At 38.8% G+C, this 27,032-nt stretch overlaps 1 protein-coding gene across 1 annotated transcript; it reads right to left on the bottom strand.

Moving 5' to 3' along the window:
* LOC145780870 (uncharacterized) lies at positions 1 to 26,042 on the bottom strand. The gene is made up of 17 exons (XM_082592524.1): positions 25,896 to 26,042; positions 25,333 to 25,458; positions 22,363 to 22,468; positions 19,929 to 20,070; positions 19,579 to 19,715; positions 16,040 to 16,219; positions 15,561 to 15,654; positions 14,959 to 15,161; positions 14,527 to 14,722; positions 13,863 to 14,009; positions 11,806 to 11,923; positions 11,085 to 11,214; positions 8,814 to 8,967; positions 8,233 to 8,393; positions 2,875 to 3,047; positions 2,356 to 2,478; positions 1 to 2,133 (listed from the first exon to the last, which is right to left on the bottom strand). The coding sequence occupies exons 2-17, from the start codon at positions 25,444 to 25,446 to the stop codon at positions 1,792 to 1,794; spliced, it is 2,520 nt and encodes an 839-aa protein (XP_082448650.1). The 5' UTR covers positions 25,447 to 25,458; positions 25,896 to 26,042; the 3' UTR covers positions 1 to 1,791.
* Positions 26,043 to 27,032: the final 990 nt, after the last annotated feature.

A 27,032-nucleotide genomic window follows, 5' to 3' on the forward strand; every position in this document is an offset into this window, starting at 1 on the left:
TAATCGCTAATTTCTGTCATTCTATTACCAATTGCTATCATGTATAGCGGAATTGCAAAAAAGTTGCTTGTTTCTCGTTGATAGATCACATCCCAAGCAAGCAACGCAAATGTGACAGAGGATTCCAAACGGAGGGAAACGAATGTTTCATTTGAAAATAAACAATTCTGTACAGCTTGAACAGTTTCATGTACAATTCACATTCCAACAAGATTTGGAAAAACAATACACTTCTGGCATACACAAGAATCGATACCGCTGGTTATTAACATAAATCAACGTGACAATACGAAGGAAGGCCAGAAATCTCTTCGAACAGCGGGATTTATTATGTGTTAGGACATACAGCTAACAACTGTACATTTCCACAACGCTATTATCGATGCTTAAAAGAAAATATCACTTCACCTTCTTGAAACAAATCACTTCACCTTGAACTGAAACATATTTGCACATGGCCATGATTAGAACAGAAACGTTTAAATTTTAGCTCAACAAGCCAACAACCAAAATAGGTTACCTTGTTTCTTGTTTCAATGCATTTAAGCTACTGAGAAATCATGCCATATTGAAAAAAATGGAGTTCGGTGAACCCCTCAAAGCGGATCTGCCCTGTTAGTCAAAAGTTGCTGTTTTTAAATCGTTTTAACGTGACCGGACGTTGAAACAAAGTAATAAAAAGTAATTTTTGCTAGCAAGGGAACGAGGTGGTTCGTTGTATAGTAGACTTTTGAATTCCACTAGTTAACGTCAAAATGACGTTCGGCGAGGTACGATTGTGGAAAAAGAGACATAATCGACAGAAAAAAACAAACAAAATCGAAATTCAAAAGCAATCAAATCTACATCTTGTATTGTAGCACCGAACTTTTGCTTGAACGCAAAAAAAAAAACGAAATCAAAAACGAACTTAACGCGTACCTACAAAGAATGCAAGCGGACTGACAAAAAAACATTACGTTTCTACATCATCAAGCGTTGAAACAACGTGCGACAACAATGTAATACATGACACTCACACAAAAACAAGTAAGGTCCACTCGTGAACTTTATCCGCGTTTAGGAAACGGAACTTTCTGGCGTTGAAGGCACAAAACAGTGAAACCAAAAACACTTGAAACCTGGCTTCCAGTGTTTTTACGAAAGCTTGCAAAACATATCAACAAAAAACACAAAAACGTTCGTTTACAGCCAAACGATGATTACATAAGTCTTAACTGAACAAGATTCCGTTGCACAAGCACATATACACTACACAGTACACTAGCCTACTCAACTACTTATACTTCATGACCCACGTTGCATAGGATCATATGGCGTACTCTGATATATGCACAATGCACACGTTGGGAAGAGCTGGATGTTAGCAGCCGATAATGCAAAGTCTACTTGGGGCAATAAAACCAGTTGCGAGAATTTCGGGATGGCTGAGAATAATATTGGGGATTCATTTCCAGCAGTGAGATTTGCACACACAAGATTAAGCGCTTCCAAATTTAGTCAAAACTTGACGTCAAAAAACGGCGGAAAATGTTTGCTGGCGAAATCAGCAGGATTTGAGCTACGCCAAGCGAACATGCAACAAGTACAATCAATATATGGCGTTTTTTTTAGAAATACTTTATAACTTCAACTGATTGGATGGAATTACCATTCGGGTCACGATTGTATGAAAGATTAGTGCTGCATTGATGATTAGCTGATGAATGAGAACTTTATATTGTCAGACAAAATAGGTAGCCTAGTATCACTTTAAAAGATGATAGTTGTCAGTAGCTTTAATCCAATTCTTTATCTTCCATGATCGCTTCTCATGGATCCAGCTCTAGCGCGAATGATCTCAGCGGAGTTTAAACCCGACTGCAGAGTCGAGGCGCTCGTGTACCCGCTGTCGTTGAAATTGTGACTAGAGGTGTCAGATGAGGATGAAAGTTTAGACGGAGGACGGAAATTTCGACTTCCCAGGGAGGAATCAAGAGCGAACGGGTCTTCCGAGCTATCTATTGCAGAGATAACTTCTGGACCATCTTGGATAGAGAGCAGAGAAGGCGAGCCAGAAGACGTGGAAGAAAACAGGTTTCTTCGCTTTCTCTTTTGGATATGAGTTGGAGAGTTCTGATTCACACCGGCGCTCTGAAATGCGACAGTGTGCTGAAAAAACGGTTGGATGACAAAAGCACAACTTTGAAGAAAGCAAATTAGGCATGCTTATTGCGAAGATATGTCGCTATTTTGCTTCTTCAACTGCCAAGTTAATGCAATTTGCTGCCTACCTTAAAACTGAGCATACCACATACAACCTAATACTTGTCAACAACACATCAATAACAAAGCATAAAATTTAATCATACGAACCGGTGGATTGATGATGTAGTACAAAACGTCAGACACAGTGATGACGCCTTTCACGTGACCACTCGACTGACCAATCACAACAAGGAGGTTGGCATCGGTGGATACCATCAAGTCAACGATATGCTGTGAAAAATAACCTTTCAGTAATCCACACTCTTATTCACAATGTTTAATCTTTTAATATATTCAAGGTAATATTTAAATTTAAAATATGGGTTGGATGTTTATAGAACAGTGGCATTTGGCAGTTGAATTCTCTCTCATTCAAGTAACGCAACAAAAAATAATAATTAGACTACTGTCGTAGCTTTTTTCTTAAAAATTCATTTTCTAAATTCACAGAAGAAAAATTTAATTTCTACATCAATGAACAATTCAAACAATGTTTCAGTGCGCGATAAAGAATCAGTGGTTCTCTCAGAAGCAGGGGTCAAAAAAAGCGACTTACATATCAAGTGCACAGTAGAAATTGTTTTTGAGGATGAGCATTGCAGGGAGACAGAGAAAAATGTCAATCACCTGCAATCTATCCGAGTGCCGACAGCGCACAAGAGGATTACTCAGTGACTTGTGGCGGACTCGATGGTGTCCAGTGCGCTCAGAATTGCGGGAATCTGCCACCGGTTGAGAAGTAATAGGAGCTCGTTCGGATTCTTGCTTTTCAGATGACGTGTCAGCGTTGCTACGAGTAACTGAACATGCAGAAAAACACCTTCAGTTTTGTGATATCGTGCATGGCTTTCGTGTTGAATGTGATGCTTTGGCTTTGTGTTGCTTTCGATGAGCAAAAAGATCTTTGCAAATTGAAGAGCTTTCCGAACAAACCAGCTACGTATGTATACTTAATTATTTAAGTAACAGCTGATAATTTTCTAATGTATTTGACAAATCAAAGTCCCCAACGGCAATGTTTGGCGGAAGAGGGCAGTGCCTGACGGGCAGGCATCCTGTAAGGCGGGCCTCGATGAACAGGGCACCCGGCAGCCCGTTGCAACCAATTCCCCTGAAGCTGCACGTTTTAATATAATTGGACCGCAGTGGATGGAGCTGGTCAAGAGTGTGTGCGTGGCTCTCGCGTAGTCACAACCACCTTAAACCAGGGGTGTGCAACCTTTATTACAGGAGGGCCAGATATAAATAACTGGGTGAGGCCGCAGGCCGCACATTTAATTAACATGATTTTTAGTAGTTGCAGCCACAAAACAAGTAGTTATTTTGTTATTCAAGTTATTCTTATGGCATTATGAGGGGTTATCTCCTTGCAGAAACAATAAGTTAAAACGCATTAATTTCTGAAGAAAACTGCTATTCAAATTTATTGTCACACCGTGCTGGCTTCTTTTCCTGACGGCTTTTTCCACATTTACTTTAATGGAAGTGCTCGCAATCGAAGTTTATTTTCCACGTGTTCGTCTGTCAGAACTGATTGACAGGGAGATTTAATGACGCCCACTTTAGAAAAAAATTGTTCGCACAAATAACCTACGTTGAGCCAAAAAGAGCCATTTTTAAATCCATGGATTTTTTGAAATGTGGAAAGTAATCTTAGTTGAAATGTTTTCGGTAAAAATCGCCAAGATTCATTTCTAAATACTTTACTTTTAAATCCGTTTTCTCTTGAAGATCAATCAATTCAAGTTATATCTGCTGGTGCTTTGTCAATGTCTGTGTTGAATGGCGAAGCGAATATACCAACAAATGTTCATGAGATTTGAAGTCCTTGAAAGGAGCCAAAAATTCACACAACAATTTTTCAAGTTGGTCTGCAAATTCAGTTTTATTCTTAGGATGCATTCCAGACCATAGTCTCTCAAAGTTGGAAAGTGGAAAAGATTTCCTGTCTGTAGGCTACGTGAGCTTTCCAAAGTCGTAATTTGTTCATAATGCCTTTTATGTGACCATAAATTTTTACGTTCCAAATAATTAAATAAAATGGATTAGCGGTGGCCGGTGGGAGACTTCTAAAATGGTTAACAGAAGATGCGAAATCTACAATAATCCACTCCACAATGAATTGTTCACACGTGCCAGACTAAACTAAATTATAAACACGTTTCGCGGGCTGCATACAATTCAAAATTGGCACATCTTTGCGGGCCGCACAATTTTTCTTCGCGGGCCGCATTTGGCCCGCGGGCCGCACACCCCTGCCTTAAACAACCAAACAAGCGAATGGCCTCTGTCTCAATTTGGACCTGACAAATCAAGCTCCCCGATAGCTCAGTTGGTTAGCGCGTGGCTTCGTGAACGACGAAGCTTCAAGATCAAGTGGCGCTGGTTCGAATCTCGGGGTGTGCGCTTGAACAACGCATTCTAATGACTGCTCTCCATTCAGCGGCATCTAACGGATGGAATAATTCCCCGGCAATAATACTTCAACAATTGGAAACTTTATTCTGTCAATGTCGGTAACCGGCCTGCGTCAAAAGTCTCTACCTACAAGTATGCGAAACTACGAGGAATGACCTCTCAAGGGCCCACAGGCCTTCTAAGTCCGAGATAAAAATTCAAAACCAACCAAAAGTTCCGTCGAAAACACTTACGTGTTGGGTGTGATGCTTGTTATATTGGTTTGTTTGGCATATTCAAGCTCATTAGAAAAGTTTTCGCAATGAACATTAAAAATATATTTATAATGTTTCCTTGAAAAGTGCGCTGGTATTACAACGTAGAATAACGTGCGTGGAACTTCATTTTTAAGTGGATCAAAATTGCAACGGATATTCGTATGTCAATGAAAAAATCACGTGTTTTGTCACCCGTTGAGTGTTGATCTTAGGCAAACTCAAAACAACAAACTCGTTAATCCAGAAACTAGCTGGGACAAGTTGGTGTGCATCTCAAAACGTCTTGCGCATTTGCACTCTAGCTATTTCGGGCCGCAATACTGCGCTTCTGTGTGGAAACAATGTACAGTGTAGGCTACACACACTGAAAAAGTCGACGTCCAATTACAAGAATCAACGCGCACAATCACCGGATATGAAATCGACCCCAATACAACGGCTACCGACGAAGCGGAAGTTCCCCACTACATCTGAGAAGAGACACGGCAGCCCAACTAAATCAAAGACTTCAAGAACGTGGCAATACTTGGAGTAACTCACGATTACAAAACATATATAATCCAACAGAAACCAAACAGCCATCGACTAAAATCATGTCAATCTATTCACAACCAAACAACCAAGAACTATGATCCAATTCTAAACCAAGAATGGAAAGAATATTGGACAAAGAATCGACCATACGGTGGAAACATTATCGACGATCCAATACCCCTCCCAGGTGTTTCCACATGCAACAGAATGGAATGGATCAGCTACAGACTACAGTATAATAGAATTTTAACCCGTCATGCTCGAACTGCTACCACTCTTGATCGATGGGGCCATCAAAGCAAACCAATTTGTACAAACTGCGAAGAAAAGCAGGCAAACTGTTGATCACAAAGGCAGACAGTATCACACTAAATCAGAAAAATCAGTATATATATTTATAAAGCTTTCGCCACACAAGTGTGGCTTCTTCAGTATATGCTTATTTTATTCTATTTGAATAAGCATATACTGAAGCCACATTTGTGTGAGGAAGTAAATGAACTGATTTTTCTAATTTAGTGTGATACTGTCTAATTTTGTTTTAAATATTTTGTTACACCACGCATCCTAATAGAATCATCAGTTAAATCATAAAATCGAAAAAAAAAACAGTTAAATCATAAGAAGATTTGATGAAAAGTTCATTAATGAAGTTTGTTTTAAAACTATTGATCATTTGATTTTAACCTGTCGATGGGCTGGTTACCAGAGACACAGTTCACCAATGCGGCAATAGATTTAAAAACTGGCTTAAAAGACAACGTGCTTCACGTGTGAAAATGCCACGAGAAACTACTACTACTGTTAATCAATTCAAGCTCAACAACCAAGCCACTGACTACTAATATTTTTTGTAGCTTTTATCAATTGCGCGACATTGGCTTCGCGTTTATTTGCAGACGATCAAGCGCCGAGAACCAGTCCAGACGTTCGTTGACTAAAACTTCTAAATACCACGGCAAAAAACGACCGCTTGGCCAGTTTTGATTGAATACCGTGCATGAAGCATAAGCTGCCTAGCAAACACGGATGCATTGACACCTTCACTTCAGGCAGCGGGATGCTCTTTTGGAACATCAAAGTTGAAATAGACTGGAACCACAAGGTTTACCTCTGATGTCAGTACAGTGAGGTAGAGAGATTAGCTTTTGTTTGGCGAAACTGAGCAGGTTGGAACAGTAGGAAGGTGGGAGATGTAGGTCACGATAGACAAGTGATCATTGATGCCAGAAGCCCCACAGTGACTATCACGACCGATGTCGTAAAAGTGAAGATTCAAAAAAAAAATAAACAAGGAATGAAGCCGTTGTGAGCAGCACATCAGCCTCTATTTTCCAAGATTTTCGCTGCTTCAGGTCCAGATTCGATTTCTCTCATAGTGAACGAAAAAAAGTGATTGGGGCATGTGAGCTGATTCTCCAACACTGGTTACACTGCCAACAAACGCTTCGATTTGGAGAAGAACGACAGAGATTTTCCATTCACTCTAAGATTCCGTTTAAGTTTTGTTGACGATTGTGTAAATAACAACAGGTCAATATTCATTGGTGAAACATTTCCGGTGATATTGGAAAACTGCATTCAAGTCCCAGCCCAATATATCTTTAAATTGGTCAAAAAGTTGCTCGGCGTGAAATATCTTCGCGACAAACTGCAGAAAAATATTTTGCGAGCTGTGCCTGGCAGCTTACGTATGTGAAGGTTTAAAAAGAAGGTATGCTTCCAGTAACACTAAACGCCCAAAGACTGAGAACGCCTAAACCAAACTTTTTCCGCTGGCACTGCGATCAGCAACAGTAAACAACCAACATCATACAACGAACAAAAACCAACCCCAGGACGAAAACATAACAAACAAATAAAAATAGACACACGCGAGAGACACGATAGCCGTCCCTCTTCCGTAGCTACGTTACCTAGGGTCCTCGGCAACACTTAGCAGTAAAAATGCAACCAATATGTACGTGGCTTCAATGTCGAAAAACGCTTAAAACTGAAAGATTCAATTTGTCACAGCAATCGTTAAATAGCTCATTCACTGGTAAAACTTTATTGTTACGTCGTTTCAACGTCGGTAGACAATGTAAACAGAAAAGCTTCACTGGATGGCTGTCAGCGGAAGATAAATGTACAATCCGAGCCGATCATTGCAGACTGCATTCTGCAACTGCAGCTTGTCAATAACAAGGTTTTGCCGCAATAACATCCACCACACTCACCGAGTGCCCCCGGCTGACACACAAGTATCGAGCGCTGACGTAAGATTCAATTCATGGATGTTTACTTTGAATGTTGCTTTGAGCGGCAGAAAGCGTGAACAGAACACTGAACAGTGATTTGTAGTAAAGTGGTCGCAGCGGTTTATTTTCAAAGCCATTCAAGCCATGAGTGTTGCGATACGAGCCCACGGCGCTGGTGAGCATCGTTCAGGTGTTTTTGCAATTTGCCAGTGACTGTGAATGACTCATCGTCTATATTTGATCGCGGCTAAAAGCAGGAGAAACATGAAACATCGATTAAGTTGATTAAACGTAAAAAGACGTTGAAAACTTGATGAATTGCCGCCACCATGCTTGTGCAACTGGAAAGTTAAAGCCTCTTCAACAATTTCGATGCTTGTTTACATGGGATGGCTCCAACTCGCCACAACACCATATTATTAAGTGGAACATAACAAAAACACTTTCACAGCCAGAAAATCAGTTATTTTTTTACATGGATTCAACGTCTGCCAATGTAAAAAAGGACTGATTTTTTGCCTGGGTTCTTCACTCACCGCGATGACCCTTGATATCAGAGTGGCCACGACGGACAGACGAGACCTTGCTTTTATATTGGTTGAGATGAGTAGTCAGGGATGTTTGTGCATCTTGTCCTGACAAAGTTGGATCTGTCTTCTCAGTGATGTCTCGTCGCTCGGGCTTCGGTGATGAAAATCTGGAAACAAACTTAGCGTTGACTGCCTGTATGGCGTGTTGACACATGCTCGTAACTAGGGACAAGCCAACGCCGACATAAATTCGTCCTGGTAAACTTCTTCTATCGTCACAATAAGCTACGTGTTAAAATTCTTGAATGCAGGTGCAGTCACAAACAATAAGTTGTGTTAACCATGTAAAACATTATTATAAATATCGCGCTCTGATAAGACAGCCAAAGTATGATGACCAACATATCCCATGGGGTGAGCAGTCTATTCACGCATACAAACAACAAACTAGTGAAGAATCAGTCGCAACAGCGATGCAATCTGTCACATGAATGAGTCACATGAATAGACGCTTGCTCGGTGGCGCAAACGTTTCTTAATAGCCCATTTTGTTGCAAAAGTTGACTGGAAACTCTGTAAATACTGACCTTGTGAAAGCATCACTTGGACACTCTTCATCTTCAAAAAGCGGAGTGAAACGACAGGATAGAGCTGTCTCCATCGTCATTGAGAGGTCGTGGTAAAGTCCCTGCGCAGCCAGCGATATCATATCCAGCTTGCAAAACACATCCATCACTTCGCCTGTCAATCAATAGTTGATTATAAACGAGACATTTTGTCAGTCGTAATCTTGACGTTGCACCATGGTACAGAAACGAGTCAAAGCGATGTTAAAGTAAAAAAGCAAACTGGACGACAAAGACTGCCTTGTAAGGATTTGACACATGTAATTCAATAAATCAGTGCTCGATTTCACGTTACTTCGTGTTTATTCAACGTTAGCAAACTTTATATCAATGTTAAGACAATAGCTTTAAAATTAAAACAATGCGACCACTATGACATCCGCCACCTCATGCCAATGCAACACATTTCCGACTCAAGGTATTTCAGCGGAATAAACATTTCCTTGTTAGCGCTGAGGAACATTGCGTGCATTGCAGTTGCACACATTTGCAGCAATGGTTTTCACACACAATTGTGCAATCTGCAGTCTCTTCCTGTAAGGTTTGCCACAACGCAGAATTGTTATTTAAAAAACGTGAGGGCGGATGGCCCGATGGTGCGGTGAAAAAGTGCTCAAACGCTGGTCGGACGTTTAAAACGATGTAAAAATGGCAAGTTTTGATAGCTGGAACTGGGTCGTAAGGAACTCACTTAATGGCACGGGTGAAGGTTGGATTCTAAGATAGGTTTGTGGTCTTACTATGCACTTTATTTATTCAAAACTCCAACACCAGGTATCAGTTTCAATGATGAAATATTGAATAATTTCCACTCTTTCAACTTCGACACGATTCGTTGATGGAAAATGAGCACGTTTTATAGTATTTCCTGATGTCCACATGTTGTAAAAGGCGATACGCGGCAGCGAGTTATCAAACCAATATCATGCATGGTTACTACACTCTTGCTTGTAATAAATTCCCAGCAGGCTATCAACAGATGACGTTGTTGAAGGAAACAAACATCGATTGAAAATATTGTTTCCTGACGCAGGAGTCAATCGAGAACAACGCAAGCAAAATCCCCCTTAACCACCTTCCTGCATTATATCGGCCATCGCCTATGCAACTGTTGATTCCTATCCCCAGACAGCAAAATCCGTCATTTTACAGCAAACGTTAAATCAACGTAAAAGTGACGGATCTTGCTCTCTGGGTGTCTTCCATAACTTTCAAGCAATCAAAACTAAAACTTGAGGCGAGCTTCCGCCAATCACATCAAGCGGAATCTTTTATTGACTAATCAAACGCTTCCACGTGGGTTGTACAGTTGTGGTCATGTCAAATTGTTACATTTTGCTAGCTCATGAGAAATATTAAATATCGCAGTGGATAGAGAAAATAAAAACAAAAACGTTCCCAATATTTTGTTATCGCAGTTCATAGAAATTGTTTACAACTTGGCTGCGTGAGAAATACCTCCAGGCATGAAATACAAAACGCGAAGTCTCAACAGTCTTTTGGAAGCAGCGCATGACAGACGGGCATTTTTGCATCTCTCAGCAAATAAGAGATGTAGATAAAAGGCTCATTCAATTTTCAGACGTAGATAAAACTTGTCAAAGCGTTATATAAACGTAGAAAATGCAGTATTCGTGTACTGCGCTATAGCGTTATACATCGGAAACAGATAAAGTTGTATGTGGCCAGACAGCAAATCAACCGTTTTTTTACATTGATTCAACGTCTGCAGATGTTCAATCAATATAAAAAAGGTTGATTTGCAGTCTGAGTGGTTAGTTTGAAAAATGCTTTCCCAATTTAACGCTGACTGTACAACATTTACAAACAAATAACGTCACTTTATGTAGATATTTGTATTATTTTAAATTTGAAGTTCAAGTCCAACGACCAGTCTTGCTGCCTTTTGTCAACGCCAGATTCGTTGGATATTTCAAGCGACATTCATGAAGAGATGGCGGCATTGTGAAACAGCCACGCTTGTGAGTGAACGGCTAAGCAACTAATGTTTAGAAAATTTGCATTGTTCTGTGCAAACCCAGTTACAACCACTCTAGTGTCTTTCCTTGCATCGTTCCAACGTCTCCGGACATTGATACAATGTAAAAAAGCAACATTTATTGGCTGTGAGATGAGCTGTGAGTGTGTTTTAAAAAACAGTTAAAATGACTGACATGGTGCTCATGGGAAAAGCAACACTAAAAAACGATTCCTCGACAACACAGCACTTACCGTCGTCATCAACCACGGGTATGGCAGAGACGTTTCTATTCACGATAATTTCCAGCACGTCCAACATCGTGTGACACTTCGTCACCGTGACTACGTCTTCGTATTGCCCGACCTTCACTTCAGCCAAAGTCTGCTCAGATTAAGCACGAAATGAGCGCTCGTGGATGAATATTGAAATTAAGAAAGTTTTGGTACATTCGCTTGTAATTGGCGATAAACCAACTTGATTATACATTGCAAGAAATAAAACAATCTATCAACTAAATCTGTTACAATGCAATATTATTTGAGAATCATTGCATAACACGAATAAACCAACTTGTAGCCGGGAAGCAGTTTAATTAGACATAGCTAAAAGAGAATAAATACATGGCTCAAACCTCATAATTAAGAGCACAGGGCAGCAAGTTTTCTCGCCAAGGGCGTATGAGAGCATAACAGCCGTAATCCGCTGTAGAAAATACTTACCAAAGCAGCAAACTTTTGCAAGCAAACCAAAACTTGAAGAATCTGGTAATACTTCCCACACTTAAACGGGAGTACAAGTGTGTAATTGCAACGGATGGCATTAAGTGCCTAACCGAAACGGATCAAGTTTACTTTATTGCTCAGCCACTTAAATAGATAGGGTGGTACACCCAAACGTTTTAATAGCTCTAGCAAGTGTTTATATTCATAACTTCACCCTTGATGTAATTTCTTAGTTGTATTAGTGCCTCACCTTCGTCATGAAGCTTGGCGTTGGTAGTTCTTTCATGAAGAGATTCAAAAATCTCAAAATTCGCTTGTGGTTGATGACGTGCAAGATATCGCCAGTGTGCTCGTCCAAGATAGGAACTCTAGGAGATGAAAAACAAATTGAAAATCGAACTGTCATTGTTAATTGTGAGGTTAGTTTCGTCATGGCCACCTGGAGATGTGGCCTGATTTGTCACATTTTGCAGATTTTGATTACAGCCACTGCTAGTGTTTGACTGACATTTTTTGAAATGTTTTTACTTTTTGCGGTTTCCTAATGACATAAAACTTTTTTGTTGCCTTGGGGAAGCAGTAGCAAATGAGAAAAAGTAAGTTGAAAAACGCTTAAGTCAGACTGTTATTGAAAAATTAACAGTCTGACTAAAACTTTCGAAATCAATTTTTTTTTTGTTCAACATGTGAGGATGTTAAAATCTATTGTGTCATCTGGGGAAAAGAGTAAAGAAAGCGTAAAAATCTAATTTTAAAAAAAAATTATTTAAACGTTCGCCCAAAGTTAGAAAAACCTGGAAATTTCTGCAAAATGTGACAAATCAGGCCGTATCTTTAGGTGGCCATGGTTTCGTGGATTTGAAGCAAAGACAAAACACATAATTCAAATCTCTGCCATTTAAAAAATTACCAGGAGTGCAATAGAAAACAGAAAATTTTTGCAGCTCAAGCATAAAAGGACAGAATAACCATGTCAGCAGAAACGTAAGACCTCATTTGACATTGAAAAATTAATCTAAATGTCGTTTGATTTTGCGTAAAAGCAATGCTTGAGGACATCACAAGAGCACAAGGTCGCAAAGGTTAACTCAGGAAATCACAACAGCCAAGACCAATCAACAGCCTTCACTCTAATCAACTGCGACCGGCAAGTTTTTAATCAATCAAACGGTATATCCTATGACTAATTACAGCAAACGAAAGCAAAGTGCATTATTTCAACAAATCGCTGTCGTTCTCGTCGTTAGGATAGACTAACCCAGCGTTTCTTAACCGGGGGTGCTGGAATAGACGGTAGGGGGTGCTAAATGCGTGCAGTATAATATCAAAAAATGACATTTTACTTTTCTGCATTTTTGTGGGAAATTGATATGGCATTGAAGAATAAACAAAATGATCAATTTGTACATCGCTTTCCTTTCAATAGTGCAGGCCAAAGTTTAATGGAGGTGCCGAAATTTTGACATGCTTGCAGATCGCTGGCGATATATTTTGTAATGAAGTCTCTCGTCGTCTAACAAACTGTGCTGTTGTTTTAAGATAGTTGATTCACTTACATATGGTTATAATTGAATTTCTGTTGGTGATTGGAAGTCAAATACCAAAGCACAGTTTGTTAGACAGCAAGAGACTTCATTACAAAATATATCGCCAGCGATCTGCAAGCATGTCAAAATTTCGGCCTCTACTAAACTTTTGGCAGGCGCTGTGGTAGTCGTAAGTTAACGATAGTTAGGGGGTGGTAGACTGTTCAGGCCTGTCTACAGGAGTGCTAGAGTCAGAAAAGGTTAAGAAACGCTGGACTAACCAAAGTAAAGTTGTCTTTTTTACATCATTTTACGACTAACAGCGTTACCGTTACCCAACGTTGAAACGACGTGAATTAGCAACTTTCGCTAGCTTGGCAACATAGTGGTTCGCGACATTGCTGTATCCTCAAACAGTGTTTCAGTAGTTTGCAATTTCGTACAAGAGAAACACGAGTGAGAATCCTGTGGTGACATCAAGCCGTGCTCACATCAGGAAACTTTTAAAGTGTTTATGACGATCGTTTCACAATTAACTCGGCACAAAGCGGTTTCACTCACGGTTTTCACATAAAACAAAATTGCTTAAATTTTCACCAATTGCAAAACCAGTGATTGCAAAACCAACCGACCACTCCCGACAGAAAAATCGGTCATTTTTACATTGATTCCATTTAAAAATGACTGGTTTTGCTGTCTGGGACTGGGCACACGCTCATAAAACGGCAATGAATGCAAGTAGTCGGAAAAATTAATTCATTGTTTTATGCGGAAAACAGACCCGTGAAAACGCTCGCTCATCAAAATCTTCAGAGAATGCAGAAGTGAGTCTCCCGGATGTACGTTTGCAAACGACGACTTTTGACCGAGAAGTTTTCTCCATGTTTCTATTGTCTGTTCTTCAACAGTCTCGACTCGGCCGTTTTGTCTGCACAAAAAGAATAAACGGATTTAAAGTACTCAAACACACAAAGAAGCTGGAAAGAAATTGATAGTTTGCTCCTTCAAAGTTTATTACTAAGTCATTCAAGGGATAATATATATCAAAGTAATATTGGAAAAACTTGCTCTCGGCCGCGTGTCTGGCGTCTGTTCGCTCACTGCCACCATCAAAGTTTGTTCAGAGTTTATCTTTGTGAGTCTGACTGCGTGTAGTGGCAAAGCAGTGAATCATAAACAGGAGGACAAGAATATGCTTTTCTACCTTCATGCCCACCAACCCAGATGTTCAGCATTTTTATCGTCTTATATCTGGCTGGACACAATGAAACGGAGAAACCAATGGTACTGGAAAGGATGATTTGAACATAACACAAGCAAAACACGAATAAGGGTAGGGATGTAACATTTCAGACAGCAAATTAGTCGCTTTTTACATTGATTAAAAGTCTGTAGACCTTGAATCAATGTAACACACCATCACAAATAAACGCCAGTTTACAAACCTATGCGTGAGGAGGATAACTTTAATGAAGTCGGTCACAGTCAACATTCCCACAAAGCCACCGACTTGTGCGTCCCAGAGTGGAGCAGATCGAACAGAGTTAGCTACGAGGGCGTGGAAGGCCTTTCGGGCTTGGAGACGTGTATCAAACACAACTAGTTTGCAACTGGTCGGCATGATGTCATAACAAGTATGCTCTGTAACAAGGAAAGTTATTCCATGGCCATGAAAATACTGTGTTCTTATGGCGTCGCTAGACAAATCACTTCATTGAGACATGTTTGCTACATGGTTGAGTAGTCAAAAACTTAAAAACATGCTGAAAGATGAACATAAAGATTGGCTTCCTTGTGTTCTCGTCCATTGATCCAAACTAAACTCGAATGCCAAACAAAAGAAACATTTAATTTTAAATATTAGGTAGAAAACAAACCTTCAAGGAATCTTTGATATATGAGATCTCCATCATGAGTGAAGACCGATTCGCTCGATGGGGATCGAATCCTTTCTGTTGATCCATATCCTGCAATGTCAGGAGAGAGACTGTCCTGCAACCGCACCGTTTCATCTTCCTGGTGAATGGAAAGATTTTGCAGATCTGGACACTCGTCAATGATTGTGCTTCTTTTGGAGGAGCTACAAACGCAAGTTTTGTTTTAGACTTTGCGACAATTGTAAACGTTTCCAGTTCATTTTGGTACATTTGAAATGCAAAGAAAATTATAAACCACGAGACCACAGATTCCTATACACTGGTTGCCATGGTAAGAAACATGACTTTGAAACATTAGCATTAATCCGTTAAACCTAACTGCGTTTGTTGTTATCGACTCCCTTGAGAGACTCATCGCCCTGATTTACGTCACCAACCAACAACAATAAATCCTTCACCATAGGTGCATAACTACCACTGGTAGAAGATGGTCCACAACACTTTGTTGATATACTTTACGTATCAATTGTCAACATGCGGCCAATTGTGTTACTTTGTCATAAAAAAAATGACTGCAACTAAGGTGCCAGAGTAAGACATACTTTGGTGAGGTGGTGCGACTGCAGTGCAGCAGCTGACGCCCTTCTTCAACTTTCTCAAGTGAGTTGGCGCTTGCCACTGAACGACTCAATGAATCTGTTAATAACGCGAACAAATGCAAACATTCACCATGTGTTGGTATCAACAGCACTACAAAAAATAAACTCTATACCCAGACAGCAAAATCCGTCATTTTTACATCGATGCAATCGATGACGGATTTTGCTGTCTGGGTAGTACCTTATCAAAGCATGTCAAATTCACTTGGGAAGAAACTAGATATATATTATATTTCATGCTATCTTGTTAAGAAAGTAAAATGTTTCAGTTTTAAACGTAGAGTATCAAAAGTGTGAAGTAATGATCACGTTCAATACAAAGGTTGCAAAAAAAAAAAAAACGAAAGTGTGTTAGCTCCTTCAGGTACAGACGTTATTTATCAAAAAAAAACTGGCTACGTTTTCATTCGATTTCAACTCACCGCTCTGATTTGCCTCAGGCTTCTTCTTCTTGAGACTCCCACTGCGACTCAACTTCCTGCGGAGCTTCTTCAAGGCAGACATCCGACTCATGGTCATGTCGGTCCGGTTTGAATCCGACTCAGACCATGCTCTTCTTCTCGGATCTTCCAGAACATCGTTTTCAATAGTTTGAGGAATTCCTGGAGGAAAACGATTTGTCTAGTTTACACACACGTCGATTCAACGTCTTGGTGCATCGGAATCAATGCAAACAACAAATGTATGATCAATAAAATGATTTTCTTATTTCACATCGTTTGAGATAATTAAATGACATGATACGTTCTTCTGGTGCAAACTAAGCTGAACTATCACAAGATCGAAACGGTGATAAGCCGCTTTTATTGCGTCACTTCATCTATCAGACACGACTGAATTGTTTGCAATTTAAATTAAGCTTGAATTTTACTACAAAAAAGTAGAAGTCCAACAAAGGTAAATTCTGGTACCATCACAAGGTAAAAGAAATACTGTAGTTTTGTTGATTCGTCAAGCTCAACACAGTTGACACTTGCGTGATAAATAAAAAATACCGAAACCCGTTTCATTTTGGACGTCTCTTAACACTGCCGAGACTTCAAAAACCACGTTTGAAAACAAACCTCTCCTATCAGCGAAGTCGGAATTCTTGGGCTCGACTCAAACATACTGCCGTTCAAAAATAGCTAATAATCAGTGAATAATGACGTCAGCGATTGGGACGATTGGGAGCGATTGGGACGGAGCCTCCACGTGTGTGATCGATTTTCAATCACCGGCGCTCCTAGATAGAGAGGAGTTCTTGCTGACGGCGTCTCCTCTTGAACCAAATATCGTCCCCTGGGGAAGGATACATAGGCCACCCACCCCAGTATTCGGACTAGTTAACTATGATGCAACAAATTACTGAGCATGTAGTTCATCAAAGGCCGCATCGGCTATGATACTGTTGATGAATGACGTCAATTCAGCAAGGAAAAATAACATAATTGTGGATTCAACAATTCTCTACGTTAAAGCGATTAATAGCTATACGATGTGAAAAGCTGTGCCTTGCTGAAATTAAATTGTGAGATGAGTTAGTTCAACAGAGCGTAACTGTGGCTGCCCACTGATGTATGTCTGGGACTTAATGAACAAACCAATCAAAGTAGTTACGAAAACCCCGATATGTTAGAAAGTCAAGTCGAGTTCCATTACACTTTTGAATACCACCTGCTGGCTACCAGATATGAAGAGATCTCGGCATCGTATTAATAAGACAGTCGAGTTTTTCTGACCATGCGTTCAGTTTCGAGATATACTGTTCCTCAAAGATGCCTCAAATCAAGCTTGTTAGAATAAAAGTCATTCTTGGCGTTTTTTGTCGCCAACCAATACCAACTCAGTAAAACACACTTCACTTGGCATAGCGACTAAATGATCATGCGACAAAATGAGTCAACACCTTCCTCGTAGCACAGTGGAGACGTCTACCTCGTACTAGTACAGTTAAGCATGGAGTGGAGCAGGAGTTTTCCCGATCTTCAGAAAATGTAGTGATTAGGAGTTTTATTTTTCACTAAAGATTTGGAGTGTATTGGATTCGGAGTTTGGTTCAGCAACCTTGCATTTTAGTTAAATCAAATTACTCCCGTAGCCTATGTAGTTCTGTTTGTAGAAGGAACAAAATGTCTCACAACTTTCAACCAAACGGTAATGTTTTTAAGTGTGCGCCATAAAAAACATTTTCGTGCTAGGTAGTCCAGTTGACAAAGATTTTTGCAACCCCAAACTATTTCGTGTTGTTTGCTACGTATTGGCTAGAATTACGTTAACACATGATTTTATTTTGAAGTGAAGTGGACTCGGAGTCTTTTAAGATGAATTTTTTTTGGAGTCGGATTGGAGTGGAGTCTAGTTTCATGGAGTAGGAGTCTCAGTCAAAAATCACGCTCCGTTCAACACTGCTACTTCACATGCATCTCAGTAACTGCACAATGCACATAATGTCGTAAATCCACATGTGATTAGGAGGTTCTTAACTACTTTTTAATTCTTTTCGTAATTGATGTTTTTGAAGTATTAATAATTTAAGAACATGAACTATATCAATAGCAAATGAGACCAGAGGCTAGATAGACCTACAGTGCAGCACACGGATATCAAATAATGAAGCAAATATACCAAAGGTCAACAAAAACTACTCAAAAGTGTCATATGACTCCACCGAGCTTTCTTTCCATCCAAATAAAAGGTTTATGAAACTGACGGCAAATGGAAAAGTTGATGTTTAATTGATGAGCTTTTCAACAGTGAATAAAAAAATGATTGCACGAACAAATCCATCATAAATAAGTATTTGCAATCATTTCTCAAACGTAACCACACCAATAAAATTTAATGAGAAAAACGTTAGTTTAAAAAAATGAAAAAAAATGCATAAACGGGAAATGTCAATACTATTAATCTCATAAAAAATCACAGGAAAAATAGTCAAGAATATTTGAAGAAAGATTTTATGCAAAGCATGAGGGTAAGATAAAATCAGCGCATCATGCTGTGTATTCTTTGTAAATATTATCAAGTTTCCGAACAAGACACCACCAGGACATAAAGTGTAGATTTGTTAACTGTTTTTGATCAAGGCATCTTACACATAAAATAGATAGTGAAGCTTATTAATTTGCTGAGGGAAAATTAAAGTTTGTTAAAATTTCTTTTTCCATTACAAAGCATTGTTTTTTGAAATTTTATAAATTTCCTGGCCTGAAGATAAAATAAACTGAACATCACTCTTGTCTTAACATGCGACCTTGATGTATGCACTATGCAGTTATAATCGGCTTCCAACATGAACAGCACCTTGCATAAATGCGAGGGGACATCACAATTCGAGTTTGTGGTCAACATGTGGATTGTGGAAGTTACATAGAAAACGCATTCGCTTTCATCAGTGATAACATTATTACCGGTACCGATTCGGATAATATTCAAATAAGTGCAGCAAGCAGGGTTTTTCGAAGAACTGAAGCTAGCCATGGTAACAGAAGTAATCGTCCACTTTAGAAACGTAAAGATCAAGTAGCAAAGATACAACCTTGGAAAACGTCACGCTATTATGCAATAATTGTAAGTTATCACTAAGGTCTCAAGCCTTCCATGACCCGCCCTCATATACTGTGTTTACGATAAGACTAGTCGCTTTATTTGCCAGAGTGCAAACAATGATCCAGTATTTTAACGTTATTCGTGTTCACGTCTAACGAATGCTCCAGTTGGCAACAAAAGATTGAACAAACATGCTTATGGTCCTCACGAATAGAACAACGAGCTTTAACAAGTTCAACAGGCGGTCGATTTAAAAAGCATACAACAAAGCATAAATAAGTGCAAGCTCTACACGCTGAGCAAAACGACAAGAACTTAATGGCGATGCAACCAAGTGAGAAACTACACGTTTCATGAAGTAGGGCAAAGAGCTTGAAAATCAGAAAACTACAAAATTGAAAATCGCCTGTAAATCACAATGTAAGCTCACCACTCAGCATAACAGCGGGAGATTTTGGTGGAGAGTCACAGCATTCACTGATGGTGCGAGCCCGGTTGAAGGTTCTGTATCGCAATCTAGTATTTCCATGCTCGTCAGCGTAATGGCGACCGCCGCCACTTCGAGATCTAAAACAAATTAATCTTACAATTATATACACTATATTACCGAGAATTCTTTGTCTAAGCTGCCATGTTTTCTGTTAATTAATAAACTTTCTTTTTTATCTTCCGCACCCCAAACGTTTCGGAGAATTTGATACAAAAGCTTGGCGTTTGTACTGGCAACGTTCCATGTAAACATAACTCATAGCTGTCAAGACAGCACGTGTCATTACTCACACTAGAGAAGTCGCTTGGTTCTGGTAGTATCCTCTAGGGTTGCTGTAATACTGGTACATGAACTGAGTGCTTCGTGGCGACATGCTGTAAACGTTGAGCGGGCTCATAGCGGGGTTGGGGCCGCTAAGTGACCTTGAAAAAGCTGAAAAAATAAAGTAGTGCAAGAGAAACAACAGATGGTAAAAACGCTTCAATGATAACGTGCAAGCGAAACACTAAGACTAAGCGAAGATTCTTAAGAATTTTTGACGTGAGACTAGTTGTGACGCATACTTGTGGTCATGAAATTAATTTCAAAACTGATCACAGCCATACTTGTTTGAAAGTCAGGCAAGAAGGCTAAAAGTATCAGAATTAGAGATGTATCGATACCAATATTTTGGCCAATACCGATATCACTTTTTTAGGCCGATAACGATACTGATACCGATATTTTGGCCGATACTTTGGTGTCACAAAAAGAAGCAATTTTGGTATTTGCAAGGAATTATATCAAATGCTGAGTTTTACTTTATTTGCATAAAAAAAAGCTTTCAATTGGCACAATTTATTAAAGATTCAAGAATCCAATCTTAACCGCATTGTTGTGTCATAATAGTAGGTTTTATTAATGAAAGTCCACCGTAATTGAGGACTAGGGTATAAGGGAAGAAACATTACATCATACTTGGGGTTTCTGAAAAATTAATAAAGTGTTTGCGCAAACTCTCCAAATAAGCTATCATTATTGATAATAAGATGTAAAATGTAAACCAAGTGATTTGTGTAGTCGTACAAAAACTATTCGACAAGTAATGTGCAACCTAAGGGCGCTTGTCGTTTGGTTGAAAAGCTTTTGCCAGGTCAAGACTACCCAGGTAGCAAAAATGTATAATTTTGCATCGTTTTTACGTTGCTAAACGTTTAAAAAACCCGTGTAACTTGGTTGTTTTTAGTAAGCTGGTTCTATCAGTTTGTGATTTAAATTCCACCTTTTGTTGTAATAAACTCATGAAGCTTAAACAAAGTCATGGCAGAATAAGTAGGCTCAAAATGAAAGTCAATGGAACTACGAATCCTCACTAAACTAATCAAAATGGTCTTGTTGCGCCTAAGATGACAACCTCATTGTGAAGAAAGGAGCGTTCTTCCCGGCTATCAGCACAGGATTGAGGACTCACGAGCAGTTGCGATTCGCTAACCACAACGGTGTAGCTTCCACACTAGCCATTTCAATTCTTGTCGAAGTCAATTCTTGCTACAAAACGGCTGCCGAGAAACATATAGTTGATTGGATGGTCTAAATGGCTAGCGTGGAAGCTACACCGTTATGGTTAGAGAATCGCAACAGCTCGCTGTAGTAGTGAGTGCTCAGCCTTGTGCTGATGCCAGGAAGAACGCTCCTTTCTTCACAATGAGGTTGTCATCTTAGGCGCAACAAGACCATTCATTGATTAGTTTAGTGAGGATTCGTAGTCCAATTGCTTTCATTTTGAGCTTACTTACTCTGCCATGACATTGTTTAAGCTTGGTGAGTTTATTGCAACGAAAGATGAAAATTAAATCACAAACTGATAGAACCAGCTTACTAAAAACAACCAAGTTACATAGGTTTTTTAAACGTTTAGCAACGTAAAAACGATGCAAAATTATATATTTTTGCTACCTGGGTAGCCTTGGCCTGATTTTATCCTCTGTTGAGAGTAAAAAAGAAACACAAATGATAAATATTGGAGAAATTGAGTCTCCTTCACAACTTAAGAACCGAACAACGCAACACTGCTGAAACAAAATGTTTTGTTTGAGTGAAAGAATCACTGTAAGCAAACAATGCCAAAAGGTGCGCGCATGAAGTCATGGGAGTGTGAGGTATCAAAAATTTGAACAGGTTGTTATTTTTCTACATCAATGTGACGTTAGTTACTACTTTAAAAAATCTATATCTTTTCTTATGCAGAAAATCCGCAGCAAACGCCCTTTTTTGCATGTTTAGTAACGGCCACAGTATCGGCCAAATTTTGCCGATACCGATGCCGATATTAAAAAATTGGCCGATATCACCGATATATCGGTACATCTCTAATCAGAATATTACAGAACCTGATCATTTTCCAACTGCAAACAAACGTGAACACATGGTATTTTTCCAAAATACGTTCAAATTTCAATGAGGAATTCGCAGTTTGTCATGCCGCGAAATGATGAAAACAATCAACACTACATATGAATTGACAAGTCAATAAACGACCCCATGAAGAAATACCGTACTCGAATAGAATTTTGCTAGTCTGACGTCGGTAGAAGATGAAAATGTCCTTAGAAGAATATTTCGAATTGAGAAAAAGAACGATTGAAAAACGTTCATATATCATATATCGCTACAGCAATCCCTGTATCATTAGCCAGCCTACAAACGTTTGTTATGTTACGTGATTTGACAAGGCACACTGTTTACCTGTGACTGGGGAAAACCCGGCAGGCATTTGAGTTGCATGCGAAATGGAATCGTTGGAATCATCTGATTCATTGGTTGATTGACGGCGCAAGCCGCGATTGGTATTCTGTCCAATCAACAAACAGCATCATTCGATAACAACTACAAACATTAGAATGCAGCACAAAGAAGTCATGTAAAAATTCTAAAAGTGTAAAATCATCAATACAGCACATCAGACCTTTTTGCATTGATTCAACGTCTGGTGAGAGTCTTCACTCTTTAGCTCACAGTAAGCATCACAATGATGTTTATTGTCTGTCTAACTCAAACCGCATTAAACAGTCCAAAAAGTAGATAAAAAGTTGTTGAGTCATGGTATGACGTTTCTATTTTGATGCCAACTACAACTGGACTAACAAGTTATGAAAGTCATCAGAGGGTGATATTTTTAAACTGGAACTGCAGTAATCCACAACCCATATATCTTCAAATTGAGATTCTTGAAACTAATTTCGTCTCTACCAAAGGTCAAAGTTTTACGATACTGATAATGATGCATAAGGGTCATGACGAGTCGCCATGACTCTCAAGTGTATGCATTATATTCTCGGCCTATATATGTGGATTGCAACCAAAACGTATCTACATTTTGCAAATGCAGTTTCAGCTGGAGAAAACCGGCTCACGTTTAAGCCAAGCAAGCTGTCGTGCGCACGCTGCAGCAATCATTGTTCGTGCATGCCAGCATTGCTCAAGACATCAGCAGAGGAAATTGGTGAGCAAAAAAATACTTATTTTCGACCTAAACCCGTCACGTTGTGCCATCTCTAACTTGTCATGGACAAAGTAAAAAATTTCTCGAACAAAGAAAAACAAGACACACTCAACAAGCTTTGAATGACATATAATATATACAGGGTGATCAAACCAAGTGTAGTGAAATAACAGTACATCCAAACAGGAAAATACGATCATTCTGATGATTATGCACAGCATAAACAGTGAATAACTTTTCTTCTGTCCAAAGAACTGGTGGCTGCGTGCCTCATGCAGTCAAGTGCACAACAGACTAAGGGAAGATACATTGAAAAATAAGAGTACATTTTGTTTATTTATACTTTTCTTTGTAATTTTCTTTATATGAATAATTTTTTTCCTGTTTGGATGCACTGTTATTTCAATAAATATTTGTCTACTGTACACTTGGTTTGATCACCCTGTACATGAAGCTGGCAAACTCTTTATTAAATAGAATAAATATGAAGTAAATTGCTTTTGCTATGATTATTTACAGATTTTTTTTTTTACCCAGTAGTTACAAAATTGAATTCACTTGGGACATCTTCTCCACTCTATATATTATATACTTCTATTTGGTAAACAAAAGCTGGTCAAGATGGATTAAAATGAACACACAGCTTATTATTATCAAACAATAACAGAGTTCTGTGACGTTTAATCAAAATTGAGTCAAAATTTCTGGTGGCATACATTGTGCTGCAAAGCAAGCAATTGAAAGTGAGCATATTGAGATGACAAAAATGAAAAAATAGACAAGCAATTCTAATGTCCACGCTATGTCTAATCATTGTATTATTGAACCTACACTCGCCTACTCACAGCTTCACTTTCATGACTTGTCATTTAGCATTATCAGTTGGAGAAATTGAGTTTCTGTGAATCTACTTAACAAATAGCTTTGTAGCCTTAGCACACTATTACGTTGAGGTCCTCTAAACAAAGATTATTAGTAAGAAGATAAGTTTCTTCTTGAGGTTTGCAATTTATTGTAAGAAGACTGAAACTTCATAGGACCATTGACTGCATTCAGTGTTTAACTGTCAAAACATGAATGATCAGATTTGGCTTTACTTCAAGGGCTGACAACCTCTTTTTAGTTGCTGCTCTCAAATGGAAGAATATACTGCATATAAACAACTGCTCAAAAAATACTCTTTCTCAATACATATTACATTATATATAGGGTACTGGAGCATTGCCGAGTGGTGAGAGCCATGTTTCGACGCTCGAAAGGGCGCCGGTTCGACACCGCTCAAGAGCTTGTGGCTGTGTCTTTGGTAAGACACTTAATGGCATGTCTGAAGGTGGACACAAAGATTGGCTTCCTTGCTTTCCTGTTCACTTAATCTAAATTTTCAATCACCAGGCCGCGTAAGCCTGGATACGACAAACTGGAGCAAATGTGGAAATTTTAAGTTTTTACTTTTTGTGTTATATTTTAGTTATTGGACACAGCAAGAAGCAAAATCCCCTAAGAAGCAAAAAAAAGCAAACACCACAGCAGATTGTTTCAGATTCTCACCACTGCGTAAGAATAACAGAGGAATTTCTGTTGGGAATTAAGTCATATCAATCGTTTTAAAAATAAGAATGCAACCAGTGATTTTTCGCAAAGTAATGAGGAAAATCTGAGATTAAAAAGTGTTGGCAAGATGTACATTTGTACAGTTCCATAACAACTCAGAACCCAATGGGTTAGAAAATCTAAGTTTACTGGTTAAGCTGTATGATGCATATGTTATCTTATGCTCTGAAGTCATTATAAAGCTCAATGACAATCTATCTAATTGACAATTCTTAGCAGGTTCTTTCCAGTCTTTGTCATCATTAATTATTAATTCAATCCTTTGCATGGGGTGGGGGCTAGAGGTTCTTCTTCATTTTTATTTTATAAACAATAAAAAAGTGTATATTGTCATAAACTAAGTCTATTGAATGTTTGAGTAACTGTGCATAAGCAAAGAGTTTGTTTGTTGTCAACAGGAGAAATTTTACCAACAGCAACCTGCAATAAGATATTGCAATAAAACTTATAGAAAATCTTGACAGAAATCGTATTAAACTTGAGAAAAGAACATGTTAATATTAAATAGTGATATATGGTACTGAACTACTGATGTTCTATAAAATCACCAAGTACTTCAATGCAACAACCAAAAATAATAAGATACGCCACTAGCCCACTACCTGCGTAGGAATCATCATTCCAATTTGATTCTGGTCTTTTGGTCTACTTTGTTGAGTGATTGGTTGACCATTTCGAACACGTCCATTACCATGCATTTCTTTGCGCATCATCATTGATTCGATACACTTCATGGAAAAAAAAGTAATTTGTAAAAAGAAGTAGCACTAATTGAGTTGCTGTGTAATACTAAAAACCATACATGACACTTTCTTGTCATGCTCAGCCAAAGTTCAGACAATAAAACCAAAATTTAGCAAAAAAAAACATACACACACTATGTATAGTTTTTCATTTGCATAACTTGATTTTCAGACACAAATTGTATTCTAACATGCAATGCAAACTATGATTTGCTAGGCATAAAAGCTTAAACAAAAACAAAAAACAATTGATGACTGAAAACTATCTTTCACATGAAATGTAAATGACTTTTAAGATGACAAATCTTGGTTATGAATGAAATTTTAATACTTTCTTACATCAAAACACATAAGCCTATAATTACTTAAGTTTCAATAAACATGAACTAATGAATCTTGAGTTCAGAAAAATTATTATTTACCTTTTAGTAGTCTAGCTGATGTAGTCGTCCACATGAAATGAAGAACTTACACTACACGCAAAGATTGAGACACTACTAGTACTAACTATCCATACACTGAACTCCCATCACCAGCTCTCTGCATGTTACAAGGCACCAATTATATTATCTCTCAACTATTCACTATCAGATAGGTAGGCTACACAATTAGATGTCTGCAACACATTGTTCAATATTTTTAAAACCGATATATATCATATTTATGATATATACACTGCATTTGAAACAAACTAGTCCTGCATTTTCAAATAGTTTTATATGTCACTTTCACCTTTGAGAAATTTAGCATTGCTCCATGTTATTTTATGATTTAAAGTTTATTATATTGTGACAACAGTCGTCGTCGTGTGAGCCTCTGGGGCCGAGGGTCTATCCTTTTACCACCCCAGATTCACGATATTTCAGGACTACACTGGAAGGCTACTAAAGAGCGGTCCCACAAATTACCCATAAGCACCATAAGTCGCGTCGAATTAACCATAAGTCACAACGAATTACCGATAAGCCCAATAAGTCGCGTCAAATTACACATAAGCACCATAAGTCGCGTCGAATTACCCATAAGCCCCATAAGTCGCGTCGAATTACCCATAAGCCCCATAAATCGCGACGAGTTACCCATAAGTCGCGTCGAATTACCCATAAGCCCCATAAGTCGCGACAAATTACCCATAAGTCGCGACAAATTACCCATAAGCCCCATAAGTCGCGTCGAATTACCCATAAGCTCCATAAGTCACGTCGAATTACCCATAAGCACCATAAGTAGTGTCGACTTACCAATAAGCAACGTGGAATTACTTATGCTATCCCATGCTCGTATTTGTAATCTGTAAGACACTGCAGCAGATGGAGTGTCACGTAATATTGTGAGGTGTACTGCGACCGTGTCATATTTTAAACTGATTGTCCTGCTTTGGTATCATGCACGTTATAACGTCCGCGTTTTGTCGCTTCTACTTTCTTCTAGACCTCTGCTATGTTAGTCATAACCTAAGTTGTTTTTTTGTTGTGATGGTTAGAAATAAAAACAAACAAAACAACATTTCCCATAAACTAAATTTAGCGGAGGTTTGGTGAACGCTTGCGTGGCGTAGT

The sequence above is a fragment of the Aplidium turbinatum genome, chromosome 1 (assembly GCF_918807975.1).
Source record: "Aplidium turbinatum chromosome 1, kaAplTurb1.1, whole genome shotgun sequence".
NCBI classification, from domain to species: Eukaryota; Metazoa; Chordata; class Ascidiacea; order Aplousobranchia; family Polyclinidae; genus Aplidium; species Aplidium turbinatum.